The following is a 17,679-nucleotide window of genomic DNA, read 5'->3' as shown; positions in this document are numbered from 1 at the left end:
ATCTTCACAGGTCTATTGACTCATTGAATAATTTGGTAAGTCTTATTGATAAAGCAACTGTGCTTTTAAAGTTTGATGTGCAAAAACAACAGTCGGTCTATCAAGCAACGCATCAGTTGTCAACAACAATATGTCAGTCAGCATCTCAGTACCTTGTCATTCTGTTCCAATGTATGTCACCAACTGTTGCCATATGTATAACTTATTAACATAATGCAGATTGTAATTGGTCAATTATGAGTTGTATTCAAATAGGTCTTCATGATGTGATAATCCCAGTCCTTGGCGCAGTCATCCATCACTTCAGATACACATTGTTGCACCAGTGTATTTTATGAGGATATAAACTCCAATTATAATTGATTATTACTGATTTGATTTGTTTGTTTGTTTGTGGTTTAATGCCTCACACAGCAATATTCCAGCTATATGACGGCGGTCTGTAAATAATCGAGTCTGGACCAGACAATCCAGTAATTGACATCATGAGCATAGATCCACACAATTGGGATACGATGACATTCATCAACCAAGTCAGCGAGCCTGACCAACCGATCCCGTTAGTCATCTCTTATGACAAGCATAGTCGCCTCTTGCGGCAAGCTTGGGTTGCTGAAGACGTAATCTAACCCAGGTCTTCACAGGTCGACTGATTGGAGAGCTCTGATTATCAGTATGTGGCAGGATCTATTTCTAGCTGTCACATCTATCTATCCTGACACCTGTGACAAGGTGCACATATTGCAGGTTGTGAGGGATTTGTCCAAACTAAGTGCATTTAGCAGGCAAATTAGGGAACGTTTGTGACACATTACATCATACTGTGTTACTGTTAAGATTTGTAACATTCTTAAGTTATCATATTTCCCTTGGCATGCTAGTCTGAATTATTTAAGATCATTTTGTTAATTTTTGTCCTTTGACAAATACTGAGATCGATATTGTAATCAGACTGTAAACATTAGGTGATCATCAGGTGATATCCGCAATCAGAGATACAAGTACACACATTAGCTGAGGCGATTTACATGGGTTAGAACAGAATCAGATTCTTTCAACTAATCTGTAGTGCCTGTCTTTTTCGTACTAAGTTTATTTCTGATTATAAGGCGAAATAGTCTGGACAAAATCGTTTTGTTATTAAAGCTTTACTATGATAAAAGAAGTACTTCACTAATTTTACATCATTAAGTATTTGTATTATATAGTGACTGGTTTTGTGTAAACGAGTAACATTGTGAAAAATATACTTTTCGAGATGCAAATAATTGTAACAAAACCATTTCCATGATCAGAAGAATCATTGACAGGTTTGCAGACTCACAAGGAATAATGTTAAATTCACATAAAACAAATGTCTTGGTATTTGTTGTTGCAGTTATCTGTTAATGAGAATGGTTCTATCAAGGTTAACTTGTTCCAACCACCAAATCGTCACGATATGGCTGAAATATTGCTGATGTGAAGCATAAACTCACTCTCACTCAGCCGATGTAAAGCATAAACTCACTCCAACCACCAACTGCTATAGATATCTTGGTGCCCGTGAAGATCTGGGGTAGAATAGGTCTTCAGCGACCCATGCTTGCGGTAAAAGGTGATTGTACTTGTCATAAGAGGCGACCTACGGGATTGGGTGGTCAGGCTCGCTGACTTGGTTGATGCATGTCATCGTATCCCAGTTGTGTGGATAGATGCTCATGATGTGAATCACTGGATTGTCTGGTCGAGACTCGATTATTTACAGACCACCATCATATGGTTGGATCATTGCTGAGTGCGGCGTTAAACAACAAACAGACAAACAGACAAACAAACAAACATGAAGATATCTTGGGGCCTTGGACAATTGCCACCTAGGACAATTAGGCAATTGTTCTGCTCCCAGATATCGTGGCTTTATCTTCTCACAAACATCAAGCATGAAGCAGTGTGTTTCAGATCTAGCATCAAGAGTTAAACAAGCTCTTACGGAAATTGTTCATCATCTACCGATTATTGTTTTGTCGATACTCAGATTCAACCTGTTCCTTTATATGGAGCGGATATATGGGGTGTTGCCAAAACATAGAACATATTATGGCTTGTAAGACATTTCTTTATGTTTGTTTGCTAACACCAAATGCTATTGTGTATGGCGAATACGGTCGATGCCCACTCTATGTAAATGCTATGTGTCGTACTGCAAAGTATTGGCTGAAATTGACAAACATGGATGAAGATTGGATGCCAAAAAATCTTATAATATAGAACGATATTATAGAACTATAAGTGTTTCCATCATAACTATGCTCCTTTTATTTGTTCCATATTTTATTCTCACAGATTTGGAGTAGTTTAGCTTACTCAAGCTGTTTGCGATAAACCATTTTTTATTAAATGTCAGTTTTTAACATGTTGTGATCAATACATTCTATCCATCATGGAATAGTTCTATAAGTTTTATGTAAAAAGAAGTCAAGAGTCTCCCAGAACCTGAAAAAGACCTTTCTCTTATTACAGACAAAAATATTGTAATTTAATAAAGCTTAGAGCCGGGCTACTTAGACTTAAGGTCTTAGTAAAGGTGGATGAGCTGATATTGATGTACGATTACGGCTTTGTCCGATATGGTCAAACAATAAGAGAATAAATGGTATTTTACATTAGAATGTGAATATTGCAACGATATTAGACAACTGTACTTACCAACAACCTTTTGCCATAATCCAAATACATATGAATGCAGCTGTCATTCCCATGTAGACAATTACTTGGAAGACTATGTAAATACGTGTGTTGCAGCAAGGAAACGAGATGTAATTATTAAAAGCCTGTAAATCTATGAAAGTGTACATGACATTACCTTTTTGTCACGTACCACACAATTTCAAACGTATATGTATTGTATATGGGACAGTGGCCTTAGTACAAATAAAAGACTTTGACAATATCATAAGCTTGTGTTTGAAAGACATTTAGAAGTGATACACATGAGGAAGAGAATTTATGGATGTCAACTTCTTTATCATGAGGAACACAACGTTTCGGAGTATATGCTGATGAAGGAGTAAGCATATACTCCGAAACATTGTGTTTCTCATAATAAAGAAGTTGACATTCATCAATTCTCTTCCCTGTCATAAGCATGTGTTTATGAAACGCAATCAAACAGTGATGATTAATGGTACCAGGTGTTGGGTGCATCCTGCAAAAGCCTGTCAGTTGTTCACCTGAAAAAGCACGGGGACATTGGTACAGGTCAAAACAGGGCATTGCATGGAACATAATGTTTTGTCACTGATAGTGGAAATGTCTACCATAATACTGTTTGAAAACTTTTTTAAGGCCTTGAATGTGGTTTTATATTTAAAAAGTAAATAAAATCAATTTGATGTTTTTCTTAGAATTATGGTTAATTATTAATACTGCATGAACTGCTTAAGATGATGGCTGAGTTTGATTTTTGTATAAAGGTATGAAAGTATGTTTTTTCTGTAAGTGAACGTTGATATAACATAAGAACACACAAAAGTTCGGGTTTGAACATGCTTAATATATGTCCATGTTAGGCGGAGTATATATCTGTAACTTTGCTTCTGATATTGGGGAAAGCAACACATGATAGTATATCACTATCCCACCACTTTCGCATGACTATCGTGCCTCTTTTGCGCCACTAACGCGATACTTAGCGGCATTGCGATGCCACTTTTGTGGTATTATTGGGCCATTTTCAAGCAGTACTTTCATGGCACTATCACAAACATATCAAGAAACTTTTTCCGCGATACAGGGGAGGGAATTTTGAAATGTAGTGTACAGGGATTTACTTTGGGTCTATCTGTATTCAAGCCCAAGTGTCTCTCAGAATAACATATTGATTGGAAGTTCAAGGCATGAACACTGGGGTGCCAGGCTGTCAATATGTGACACGTTTAGAAAAATAATACTTTCGCACATTCTAATGTTAGATTGAATAAAGTCAACCATGACACCCTGAACTTTGAGTGTACCAGTGAAAAAATGTCATGTGTCTCGCACAATCTACAATTTTGATAAATTTAAGGATTCAAACACACATACTTGCAATGTAAATTATTGGCATCAATTCCGAGGGTGTAGGCATATAGGAAGCAATATTTTGTGTCCGCTCAAACTCTGCACATTGTTGTCAAAGTTTCCGAGTAGTGCCACCCCATCCATGTACATGTAGGTTGTCATGCAGGCTCTACTCTACACTGTAGGTCTTGCGACCCGAGCTGAGCCGGACTGTATGGATGGGGCAGGGGAGTCTGAAGGACCAGGACCTCGAGATGCGAGCCATCCTCAAACCCTGCACATTGTTGTCAAAGTTTCCGAGTAGTGCCACCCCATCCATGTACATGTAGGTTGTCATGCAGGCTCTACTCTACACTGTAGGTCGTGCGACCCGAGCTGAGCCGGACGGTATGGACGGGGCAGGGGAGTCTGAAGGACCAGGACCCCGAGATGCGAGCCATCCTGGACAAGGAGAAGCATCGACAGACACATGGCCTGGAGCTCATAGCATCCGAGGTAAGTACCGTCTTGTAACCATGGTGACAGAGACTCTTCTCCGACATTGGTGCCCGGCTGATCAAGTGTACAGGTAACTTGTAAAGCCTGATTATGAAACAAATTATGAGACACTGATTTATGAAATAAATTATGAGACACTGATTTATAAAACAAATTATGAAACACTGATTTATGAAACTCTTTGATTGTGTCTACTTGTTTGTTGTTTAATACCACACTTAGTAATATTCCAGTTATATGACTGTGGTCTGTAAATAATCAAGTCATCTTGAACATCGATCTACGCAATTTGGACATGATAACATGCATCCACCAAGTGGTTGCTGAAGACCTATTCTAACCCTAATCTTCATCGGTATGAAACTCTTTAAAACCACAGGCATTTAATCATCGTGAAATCTTTGTCAAAAAGATTAGGTTTGATATGGGACATGACTGGAATATGGCTAAAAGTGGCATAAAATTATATTCACTCCCTCTCTAATCAAGCTGACACCCTCAGCACACCGAGAACTTGTCACCTTACCTGTTATCAGCAGTCTTCCAGATTTAGCATTGTGGTCTGTCAATAATTGAGTCAGGCCCTGGGAACGCCGTGACTGGACTCCACAGCAATCCACACAGTCAGGGCAGCCTGACCTGCAGTCGGCCAAGTCCCAGTGCAGACCACTTTATCTTATTTAGCTGCAATTGCAACCAGCAGTGGGGTGGTGGGGAACATGATATTTTTTTGGACTTTATCAATCATAATTTCAGATGGGGCTCGGGTGGCCCAGTTGTCTCAGGCTCTGCAATTCAGAATCCAGACTGCATCCCTTACGTGTGTCTGAAACCTCTGATCATGGGTTTGAATCCCAGGTCACCCTTGAGACGTGGCCAAGGACATGTCATGATTGTTTCAACTTTTGACAGGACATTCTTCTATATCATTACTAAATCTATAAAAATCTTCAGGACGTTTTTGATGACAATCAGTCAGGAAATCCCTGAGACCTGCATCCTTTCGAGCTTTCCTCCGGCATCATGTTGACATTACAGCAACAACATTTAAAACATCTTTAAACCAGACTCACTCACTCATTGTAGGCTGTGTGTGTTGTATTCCAGAACTTTGCCAGCCGGGCGGTCCTGGAGGCCCTGGGGTCGTGTCTCACCAACAAGTACTCTGAAGGCTACCCTGGTGCCAGGTGAGCTGACACAAACCATCCTGGACAGCTCTCTGTTGCTGAAGAAATTCTTAGTCTTTCTTGTCCCTGGTAACTTGACATCCATCTCATGCTGTAGATCCCATATCATTCAAGTACCAACCTGATGAATATCCAACAACACACTTGTAACAAATAGAATGTTTCACGCTGCTTTTAGCAATATTCCAGCAATATCACGGCGGGGAACACCAGAAATGGATCATCTCACACATTGTACCCATGTCAGGAATCGAACCCGGGTCTTTGGCATGACAGGTGAACGCTTTAACCACTAGGCTACCCCACCGCCCCCAAGATGAACAGACTAGGAGTAGGTAGCCAGGGTTTTTTTTACAGTTTTTACGGAGATTACATGCAGTGTCCATGTAGCAAAAAGTTAGAAATTCAGCAGCAGATCTGGCTGAATCTTGTTGAATCTCTCAGTGATTGTTTTGTATTGTAGGTTTTTTATGCGATGAACAAGTGTTGAGATTAGATGCAGAAAAAGAATATTCTGCATCCCGAGGCTGCACAATATTATACATTTTACTAACAGCCTCATCACACCAAGGACCCGGGTTCGATTCCAGACATGGATACAATGTGTGAAGCCCATTTCTGGTGTCCCCTGCCATGATTTTGCTGGAATATTGCTAAAAGCGGCGTGAAACAAAACTCACTCCCTCACTTTTACCTACAGCTCATCAAGAGTAGTTATGGGTGTCTTATTTCATCCCTCGTTCGTGACCACTGTCCACATTGATTCATTCCAGTCCCTAAAGTTAGTATGTTCTACACCCATACATTACGGTATTTTCTTGAGTATAATGCGCACCCATGTATAATGTGCACCCCCCTCTAGCGGGTTCAATATTTTGGAAAAAAAGAAATTTGAATATTATGCGTCGGTAAACTTCGTCGGTACAAATTCGAAATTTGAGATAAAAAATCACCAGACATGTTGATTTACCGTTTAAATTGTATTTTTTGTTCAGCTAGGCATTGTTTCATCTCCAGGGATTAAGATTACCTTGTGTATTTTCTTGTATACTAAGGACACAGCAATCAGCTGTACACATGTTTTCTTGGAATCTACCGATGATTCGGTCAAGACACACCCAATGATATAACTTTACAGGATTTTAATGCAAGGATCGGCAAAAGTTGAATCTGAAACTGTTTTTTTATCAGGAATAATATAATTCAATATCTTGTTAATTTAGATGCAGCTTTAATTAAACATATCTAAAATAATAATAACCCTAAGCGAAGCAGCTGATCGCTATTGCCGGTTATTATTTTTTACATGAAACCAGTCTGACCAGTCACCATCAAGGCTCCTGTGCACGTGATCGCGAGAATTACGTGTTGACATAGAATCGTCCAACAAAAACAAATATGACTATATATGACTTTTAACAAATCAAAGTTAGGCATTTATGATATATGTATCCATTCTCTGTCAACTAAAGTTATTTCAAGGCATCAATAGCGGTAATCTGACCGTGGTTGCTGTTAATAACGGTGAGTTGTGCAATCTTCCGATCGCTTCACACACGATTTTGGTGAAATTAATTAAAACAATATCAAAAGGAACAGATATACAAAGAACACTTTTTATAGCCAGACAGTGTAATTACATGAATAATTTGCGAACTTCAGTATGGATTTGTTGATATGGTATTTCCAGTGTTACATGCTCACGGTAATGTCTTTCCATGGGGGAAAAAACTTCAAAACTCATTACTTCGTGTATAATGCGCACCTCCTTCTACACAGCTGCGTTTTTTTTAAAAAAAAGTGTGCACTATACTCAAGAAAATAAGGTACTTTAAAGGACCCTCATACTTCCTGCAAGGACCCTTAAACCCTGGACCCCCAGTATTGTAAGTCAAGGTAATACCTTGGATTGTTTGTATTGCGTCGACCGTGTAAGTGATTGTGTTGTATTGCATCGACCATGCAGACAGTGTTACAGCTGTTACCAGAATGGTTTGTAGCACACAGACTGTCTGTGTAATGACTGGAGGACTGTTGACTTAGTGACAGGCCCTGATTAATTCTTAGTTCAATGGTAAAAGTTTTATGCTTTTTGTTCACACAGGTACTATGGAGGAAATATTTTCATTGACGAGGTTGAAACTCTGTGCCAGAAGAGGGCGCTGGAAGCTTTCCGTCTTGACCCCGAGAAGTGGGGTGTGAACGTCCAGCCCTATTCGGGCAGCCCGGCTAACTTCGCTGTGTTCACCGCGCTGCTGAAGCCACACGACCGGATCATGGGCCTCGACCTGCCGGACGGAGGGCAGTAAGTCAGACTTCCTTGTCTTCATTGCTATACCTGGTTACAGTGTCAAGATCAACCGGTAAAAATCAGTAGAATCACGTGATTGTTACTGTTGCTATGCATGTGACGCAGGACATGCTCCAGTTTGAGACATTGCAACCCATCTGCACTCTACTTGACTAACAAGCTGTTCATCGAGGGAAATAGACTTTGTACACTTATTGAGGATGCATTTTATGCCCCCCGTACACTAGATCACGAATATCCCGAATCACCCGGAAACTTTCAAATTTTGTTATGATTCGGCCAATAATGCAAACTTTCGCGGAGAATCGGTAGGAGGTATGAAGCAGTTTTGACAAACATACGACGGAGTTACGAAAACTCGTGGCTAATCGCATTGAAATATATGAAGAATGCCAAGAATGGGTTAAGAAACATGTATGAATTACAAGATTCATGTACGAATCATGCACAAATTGTAAGTATCACCTACAACTAAGTTAAAAATATGCCGAATGCATGTACTAATGCATGACGATTGCAACGAATAAGTTATGACTAATACGACACATCTAGGAATAGTTTGCGAAAATCGGTACTTTTCCTGACACTTCGGCATGTTCTTGGGTGCCGAAAGGCTGGCCAATCCATCATTTCCACCATGGAGGTTCAACAGAGAGCACATGTTGCTCTGGTCCTGGTCCTTTGGGAATCATGTTGTTCTTACTTAATTCTTACATGATTCGTAGTTGACTCGGGATATTCTAGCTGTTTCGGGATGTTTTCGGACAAGAAATTTTGGGAGCCAAGAATCGCTAAGAATAGCCAAGAATGCAAAAGAATCGATTATGAAGCTGTTACGGAACATAAGGATTAATTACAAATGGATTATGATACAACCATAAAATTACAATTCAGGGACCCTTCCACAAACAAAAACTTTGTCACCGATTCAACGAACTCCGGCGAACTGTACAAATGTTTGGGAATTAAATAAGATTCATTTAAGGACTTCAAGAAATGATTGAGATTTATCTACGAACATGAAAAAATTTCCTATTCGGGATATTCGTGGTCGTAGTGAAATAGGGGCATTAGAGTAGACATTTGTTCTTTAGCATATATCCTTTGTAATGTGATTACCGACTGAGGCAGAAATCCCAGCATGGTCCAAGAAGGTTTGGAAACTACACAAGGTCATAATGGCTTCTGTGCAATGGATTTATTCTGATTTATTGGACATATGATTATTAATAAGAACCATATTGTATTTGACCTACAGGAACAAGTTGTAACATGAATAATGATATCAGTTTTCACTGTGTGGTGGGGTAGCCTAGTGGTTTAAGCGTTCGTTCGTCATGCCCAAGTCCCGTGTTCGATTCCCCACATGGGTACAATGAGTGAAGCCCATTTCTGGTGTCCCCCACCATGATATTTCTGACATACTCACTCACTTAGTTTTCACTTCTAACCATTGCATAAATGATTGCAACTTGATCAACTGTATTTGACAGAGGCGACTAGCGGGATCAGTTGGTCAGACTCGCTGAGTTGGTTGATGCATGGCATCGTATCCCAATTGCTTGGATTGATGCTCATGATGTCAGTCACTGGATTGTCTGGTCCAGACTTGATTATTTATAGTCTGCTGTCATATAGCTGGAATATTGCTGAGGGCGGCGTTAAACAACAAACCAACCAATCAAACTCTTAAGATATTAAGAACCAGGCATGGAAACTTGTGTTGGATGGTCTTGAGACAAGTTGTCTGTTCTAGGACACCCTCACCACTCAAGGCTCAAATATGCCTGAATATAGGTGAGCTTCTGTACTTGTGGTTCTCTATAGCTCATTGTGAGCATACCGTGGCTATGTCATAGAAATCTCTCTCTGTTACAGCAACTGTTTGCTTTCAGAATGTCTGTTCACTTTTCAGCTTAACCCACGGCTTTATGACTGATTTGAAACGAGTGTCTGCAACGTCCATCTTCTTTGAGTCTATGCCTTACAAGATCAATGTATGTACCAACATAATATTGTGTTTGAGTGACTCTCTCTGTGGTTGAGTGGATAGAGTGTTTTGTTTCTATCCCTGCCTTGTCATCCAAAAAGACGTGAAGAGATGGTACTTGTTACCATCCAGAACAATGTGCTTGATATTAGGGCTAATAGAGCTCCAGAACAATGTGCTTGATATTAGGGCTAATAGAGCTACAGAACAATGTGCTTGATATTAGGGCTAATAGAGCTCCAGAACAATGTTCTTGATATTAGGACAAACAATGTCTCCAGAACGATGTGCTTGATATTAGGGCTGACAGGGTCTCCAAAACAGTGTGCTTGATATTAGGGCTAACAGTGTCTCCAGAACGATGTGCTTGATATTAGGGCTGACAGGGTCTCCAAAACAGTGTGCTTGATATTAGGGCTAACAGTGTCTCCAGAACGATGTGCTTGATGTTAGGGCTGACAGGGTCTCCAGAACGATGTGCTTGATATTAGGTTTGCCAGGGTCTCCAGAACGATGTGCTTGATGTTAGGGCTGACAGGGTCTCCAGAACGATGTGCTTGATATTAGGTTTGACAGGGTCTCCAGAACGATGTGCTTGTTATTAGGTTTGACAGGGTCTCCAGAACGATGTGCTTGATATTAGGGCTGACAGGGTCTCCAGAACAATGTGCTTGATATTAGGGATAACAGATCTCCAGAACGATGTGCTTGATGGTTGCCTATGGTTGACGTTCACTAACTCACATCAAGTTAATATCCTGGACAATCTAGATGTTATTCTTGTGGATCCAAACATGTCCATGTTGAAATGATTTAAACTTTCTCTACTTCAGCCTGTGACCGGCTACATTGACTATGAGCAGCTGAGCGTCACCTCCCGACTCTTCCGTCCTCGCCTCATCATTGCTGGCACCACTGCATACTCCCGTCTCCTTGACTACAAGGCATTCAGAGAGGTGAGCAATTTACTGAATCTTAAAACACAGACACTAGATAGCCCAGTTGTCTAAGCTGCTGCCATTGGCTGTGGATAGTTGCGACACCTATAATCGTGGTTTGAATCTCATTTCGCCCTGATGATAGGTTGGATATGTACCTGTATACCTGGTCAATACTTGGGCTGTGTGTGTGTGTGTTGCAGATATGCAATCAGTGCAAAGCCTACATGTTGGCGGACATGTCGCACATATCTGGACTGGTGGCAGCAGATGTCATCCCGAGCCCCTTCGAGTACGCAGATGTCGTGTCCTCCACGACCCACAAGACACTGAGAGGACCCAGGTAATGAGAGGCAGACTCAGGGACACGCAGAACTCAACTCATACCGTATTTCCTCTAATACTCTGAACTAGATGACTCATACCGTATTTCCTCTAATACTCTGAACTATTGACTCATACCGTATTTCCTCTGATACTCTGAACTAATGACTCATAACGTATTTCCTCTAATACTCTGAACTAATGACTCATACCGTATTTCCTCTAATACTCAGAACTAATGACTCATACCGTATTTCCTCTAATACTCAGAACTAATGACTCATACCATATTTCCTCTAATACTCAGAACTAATGACTCATACCGTATTTCCTCTAATACTCAGAACTAATGACTCATACCATATTTCCTCTAATACTCTGAACTAATGACTCATACCGTATTTCCTCTAATACTCAGAACTAGATGACTCATACCGTATTTCCTCTAATACTCAGAACTAATGACTCATACCGTATTTCCTCTAATACTCAGAACTAGATGACTCATACCGTATTTCCTCTAATACTCAGAACTAATGACTCATACCGTATTTCCTCTAATACTCAGAACTAATGACTCATACCGTATTTCCTCTAATACTCAGAACTAATGACTCATACCGTATTTCCTCTAATACTCAGAACTATTGACTCATACCGTATTTCCTCTAATACTCAGAACTAGATGATTCATGCTGTATTTCCTCTGATACTCTGAACTAATGACTCATACCGTATTTCCTCTAATACTCTGAACTAGATGACTCATACCGTATTTCCTCTAATACTCAGAACTAGATGACTCATACCGTATTTCCTCTAATACTCAGAACTAGACGACTAATACCATATTTCCTTTAATAAGGAAGCAGCTTTGATCAAAATGATAGCTTTAAATTAGCCCATTCTCCCATAAGTGCCGATAGCTACATTACATTAACTGATTTCTCCCTTGTATGAATGGAAAATTAAGGGTCCCTGCTGAGCACTTCCTGTAATAAGCACCATATGGCAAGAATTTACAATGAAAGTATTTATTCTTTACAAATGCAGGTATAAACGAATAGCTAAAGTTCAAGGTGCTGGATCTGGGAGCTGGCTGAATAAAACAAACACCATTGTTCTTATTTGATGAAATATGGTGTCTTCTCATGGCTGAATGGAAACAACTATAGTCAAACACCCTTGTGTCAAACACCGTTGTGTCAAACTTTGATGTGTCAAACATTTGGTTGTATCGAATTAAAAGCTTAGTCCCTTATTCCTTCCTTATTCATCACTTCTGGGTGTGTCAAAACCTTGGATAACTTAAAACATTTACGTAGGTCTCTTCAACTTGGACACAACAGTGTTTGACTATGTATTCAATGCTGTTTTAGAAACAACTCACTGGCCATTGTGATTAACCTTGCATCACTTTCATATGAAAGTGTCAATATTCTCTAGAGGAGAAAGTACTCAGCTCATGATAATATACTGGTTAGTAGACTAGTGTAAACAAGTGTACATTCAAAACATTAATATGTGTTAATGTAGGAATGTGATCAAAGCATGTGAGAGAAGAAACATGTGCAGCATGGACAAAACTAAGTCATGACATCTAAAATTGAACGTTCTTTCACCACCTGCCCCCGGTGAAGTACAGGGACTTGTGTGTTGCAGGTCTGGCATCATCTTCTACAGGAAGGGGGTGAAGGGGGTCGACAAGAAGACTGGGAAGGACATACTGTGGGACTTGGACAAGCGGATCAACGGGGCTGTGTTCCCCGCGCTGCAGGGAGGACCGCATGAACACCAGATCGCTGGTGTTGCCATCGCTCTCAAAGAGGTATTCCTACAACACTCATGCAGCCTTGCAATCTTGCAATCTTGCCTGGACAACACTCCTGTATTTACAGGCCACTTTAATCGCTCGCTCGCTCTCACTCCCTCACTCACTCACTCACTCACTCACTCACTCACTCACTCACTCACTCACTCACTCACTCACTCACTCACTCACTCACTCACTCACTCACTCACTCACTCACTCACTCTCACTCACTCACTCACTCACTCACTCACTCACTCACTCAACATTCTGCTGGATGTGTCAGGTTGTATGGTGTACAGACAACATGGCTAGAAGCCTTCCACCTTACTGCGTTCCTCTTCTTGGGGACGGTGGGGTAACCTAGAGGTTTAGGCGTTTGCTCATCACACGAAAGACACGTTTGAGTCCCCATATGGGTACAATGGGTGACGCCCGCCATGATATTACTGGAATCTTGCTGAAACCATAAGACCATTAAACCATACTTACTCACTCACTTCTCCTCTAGGCAGCGTCACCAGAGTTCCGTGAATACCAGACACAGGTGCTGAAGAACGCCAAGGCCATGAGTGATGCCCTGGTGAAACATGGCTACAAAGTTGTCTCAGGTCAGTACTTTATTGGACCGCGTGGGACCCGTGTTAGAGTGGATGCCCGGACTCTATCTATCCCTGTGTGAGGCGGGAAGGTTCGATGTGGTTGTCAGTCTTTGTGACTTGGTTCATAGCATGTTATAATGATGGATCATTGCCCATGCATTCAGTCACTGGTTTGTCTGGCAAAGATCACTGCACTGTATATAGTAACTGCTATTATAATATTACCAGTAACTAAATCTAACTTTATTATAATATTTTACATTGTGTATTTGTCTAGTCAACGTGGGATGTAAATGATGTCTAATGTGTGATGGTGTATACAAGATGATTGTGTCCTGATTGTGTGATGGTGTATCCAAGGTGATTGTGTCCTGATTGTGTGATGATGTATACAAGGTGTTTGTGTCATGATTGTGTGATGGTGTATCCAAGGTGATTGTGTCATGATTGTGTGATGGTGTATACAAGATGATTGTGTCATGATTGTGTGATGGTGTATACAAGGTGTTTGTGTCATGATTGTGTGATGGTGTATCCAAGGTGTTTGTGTCCTGATTGTGTGATGGTGTATACAAGGTGTTTGTGTCATGATTGTGTGATGGTGTATACAAGGTGTTTGTGTCATGATTGTGTGATGGTGTATCCAAGGTGGTTGTGTCATGATTGTGTGATGATGTATACAAGGTGTTTGTGTCATGATTGTGTGATGGTGTATCCAAGGTGATTGTGTCCTGATTGTGTGATGGTGTATCCAAGGTGTTTGTGTCATGATTGTGTGATGGTGTATCCAAGGTGTTTGTGTCACAATGATTGAATTTGTCTTCTCTTCTGTTCAAGGGGGCACAGACAATCACTTGGTCCTGGTTGACCTTCGACCCAAGGGCACAGACGGTGCTCGCATAGAGCGTGTTCTAGAAATGTGCTACATCACTGTCAACAAGAACACTTGTGCTGGGGACAAGAGTGCCATGACCCCTGGGGGCCTGCGTCTAGGTAAGGGGGTGGTTGGGACGTGCTAGGGACAAGAGTGACATGACCCCTTGGGGCCTGCGTCTAGGTAAGGGGGTGGTTTGGATGTGCTGGGGACAAGAGTGCCATGACCCCTGGGGCCCTGCGTCTAGGTAAGGGGGTGGTTGGGACGTGCTGGGGACAAGAGTGCCATGACCCCAGGGGGCCTGCGTCTAGGTAAGGGGGTGGTTGGGACGTGCTAGGGACAAGAGTGACATGACCCCTGGGGGTCTGCGTCTTGGTAAGGGGGTGGTTGGGACGTGCTGGGGACAAGAGTGCCATGACCCCTGGGGGCCTGCGTCTAGGTAAGGGGGTGGTTGGGATGTGCTGGGGACAAGAGTGCCACGACCCCTGGGGGCCTGCGTCTAGGTAAGGGGGTGGTTTGGACGTGCTGGGGACAAGAGTGCCATGACCCCTGGGGGCCCGCGTCTAGGTAAGGGGGTGGTTGGGACGTGCTGGGGACAAGAGTGCCATGACCCCTGGGGGTCTGCGTCTAGGTAAGGGGGCGGTTGGGACGTGCTAGGGACAAGAGTGCCACGACCCCTGGGGGCCTGCGTCTAGGTAAGGGGGTGGTTGGAATGTGCTACATCACTGTCACAAGATCACTTGTGCTGGGTACAGTATTGTTCCATGACCCCTAGGGGGATTCAGTTTTGCTAGAGATTGGCTGCAACTTGTCAAGAGACTGGTCAGCACATAACCCACCCTTAGGAAGAAGTGAGTCTCCACTGGAGTTTTCTTGCAGCAATGTGAATTCAGAGATGAATACAACCTCTCACACACTCCTTCAACAGAATAGTGTTAACCAGGATACCGTTGAGCTAAACAACCTTAGCGCTACGACTGTCATAAGTGTAAGGGGAGTTGCGATCACCTTAGCGCTAAGATGGCTTTGTACAACGCACCCTGGCACTCTAGGCCCCTGTTCATTGTGGGTCTACAATCTCTCACACATTCCTTCAACAGTGTAATCGTAACCGTAGGCCCCTGGTCAATGTGGGTCTACAATCTCTCACACATTCCTTCACCAGAGTAATCGTAACCGTAGGCCCCTGGTCAGTGTTGGTCTACAATCTCTCACACATTCCTTCAACAGAGTAATCGTAACCGTAGGCCCCTGGTCAGTGTTGGTCTACAATCTCTCACACATTCCTTCAACAGAGTAATCGTAACCGTAGGCCCCTGGTCAGTGTTGGTCTACAATCTCTCACACATTCCTTCAACAGAGTAATCGTAACTGTAGGCCCCTGGTCAGTGTTGGTCTACAATCTCTCACACATTCCTTCAACAGAGTAATCGTAACCGTAGGCCCCTGGTCAATGTGGGTCTACAATCTCTCACACATTCCTTCAACAGAGTAATCGTAACCGTAGGCCCCTGGTCAGTGTTGGTCTACAATCTCTCACACATCCCTTCAACAGAGTAATCGTAATCGTAGGCCCCTGGTCAATGTGGGTCTACAATCTCTCACACATTCCTTCACCAGAGTAATCGTAACCGTAGGCCCCTGGTCAGTGTTGGTCTACAATCTCTCACACATTCCTTCAACAGAGTAATCGTAACCGTAGGCCCCTGGTCAGTGTTGGTCTACAATCTCTCACACATTCCTTCAACAGTGTAATCGTAACCGTAGGCCCCTGGACATTGCGGGTCTACAATCTCTCACACATTCCTTCAACAGAGTAATCGTAACCGTAGGCCCCTGGTCAGTGTTGGTCTACAATCTCTCACACATTCCTTCAACAGAGTAATCGTAACCGTAGGCCCCTGGTCAGTGTTGGTCTACAATCTCTCACACATTCCTTCAACAGAGTAATTGTAACCGTAGGCCCCTGGACATTGCGGGTCTACAATCTCTCACACATTCCTTCAACAGAGTAATCGTAACCGTAGGCCCCTGGACATTGCGGGTCTACAATCTCTCACACATTCCTTCAACAGAGTAATCGTAACCGTAGGCCCCTGGTCAGTGTTGGTCTACAATCTCTGACACATTCCTTCACCAGAGTAATCGTAACCGTAGGCCCCTGGACATTGCGGGTCTACAATCTCTCACACATTCCTTCAACAGAGTAATTGTAACCGCAGGCCCCTGGTCAGTGTTGGTCTACAATCTCTCACACATCCCTTCAACAGAGTAATCGTAACCGTAGGCCCCTGGTTATTGTGGTTCTACAATCTCTCACACATTCCGTCAACAGAGTAATCGTAACCGTAGGCCCCTGGTTATTGTGGTTCTACAATCTCTCACACATTCCGTCAACAGAGTAATCGTAACCATAGGCCCCTGTACATTGTGGGTCTACAATCTCTCTCTCACATTCCTTCAGGGGCGGTTGGGTAGCCTAGTGGTTAAAGCGTTCGCTCGTCACGCCGAAGACATTGATGCGTCAGTCCTGACAAAGCCCTGTGATAGCCTAGTGGTTAATCCATTTGCCTGTCAAAGGTCTGGGTTCGAACCCCCACATTGGTACACTGTGTAAAGTAGATTTCTGGCGTCCCCACCATAATGCTGCAATATAATTGTGTAAAACTCACTCACTATATCTGACATTCCAGGTGCACCAGCCCTCACGACACGAGGCTTCAAGGAGGACGACTTCCGCACCGTCGTTGATTTCCTTGACAGGGGCGTCCACATCGGACTTCAGGTTCAGAACCAGACAAGTAAGACTCAGTGGTTGCCAAGGCAACTGTTTAGCTACACTGTTGGGGTTATGGGTTAGAACTGGTCCCCGGCTACCTATGCTGGATATAAGAGGTGACTTAGTGGATTGGGTGGTCAGACTTGGTTGAGTGTGTCATTGCACTCCAATAGCTTGGATCATTGCTCACATTAGCAATCACTGGATTGTCTGGTCCAGACTCAATTATTTACAGACAGTCGTCATATAGCTCGAATATTGCTGAGTGCGAACACAAAGCAACCAATGTTTGGAAGATTCTGTTGAGACAGTGATAGAAGCCTTC

The 17,679-nt window shown here is 42.5% G+C and overlaps 1 protein-coding gene across 1 annotated transcript in view; it reads left to right on the top strand.

The window, feature by feature from the left end:
* Nucleotides 1–17,679, top strand: part of LOC139465928 (serine hydroxymethyltransferase, mitochondrial-like) — a 35,738-nt gene that overhangs the window by 11,115 nt on the left and 6,944 nt on the right. Inside the window, exons 2-11 of the mRNA XM_071247931.1 lie at nt 4,402–4,536; nt 5,647–5,726; nt 7,831–8,031; nt 9,953–10,034; nt 10,861–10,983; nt 11,169–11,308; nt 12,952–13,117; nt 13,611–13,710; nt 14,539–14,694; nt 17,269–17,376. Of these exons, the coding sequence (XP_071104032.1) occupies nt 4,402–4,536; nt 5,647–5,726; nt 7,831–8,031; nt 9,953–10,034; nt 10,861–10,983; nt 11,169–11,308; nt 12,952–13,117; nt 13,611–13,710; nt 14,539–14,694; nt 17,269–17,376 (1,291 nt within the window). The remainder of the gene's footprint in view (nt 1–4,401; nt 4,537–5,646; nt 5,727–7,830; nt 8,032–9,952; nt 10,035–10,860; nt 10,984–11,168; nt 11,309–12,951; nt 13,118–13,610; nt 13,711–14,538; nt 14,695–17,268; nt 17,377–17,679) is intronic.

Source organism: Haliotis cracherodii, unplaced genomic scaffold (assembly GCF_022045235.1).
Source record: "Haliotis cracherodii isolate W230 unplaced genomic scaffold, xgHalCrac1.p SCAF_18, whole genome shotgun sequence".
NCBI lineage: Eukaryota > Metazoa > Mollusca > Gastropoda > Lepetellida > Haliotidae > Haliotis > Haliotis cracherodii.
Note: the sequence above shows the minus strand (reverse complement) of the source record. Positions and strands in the feature narration are given on the sequence as shown.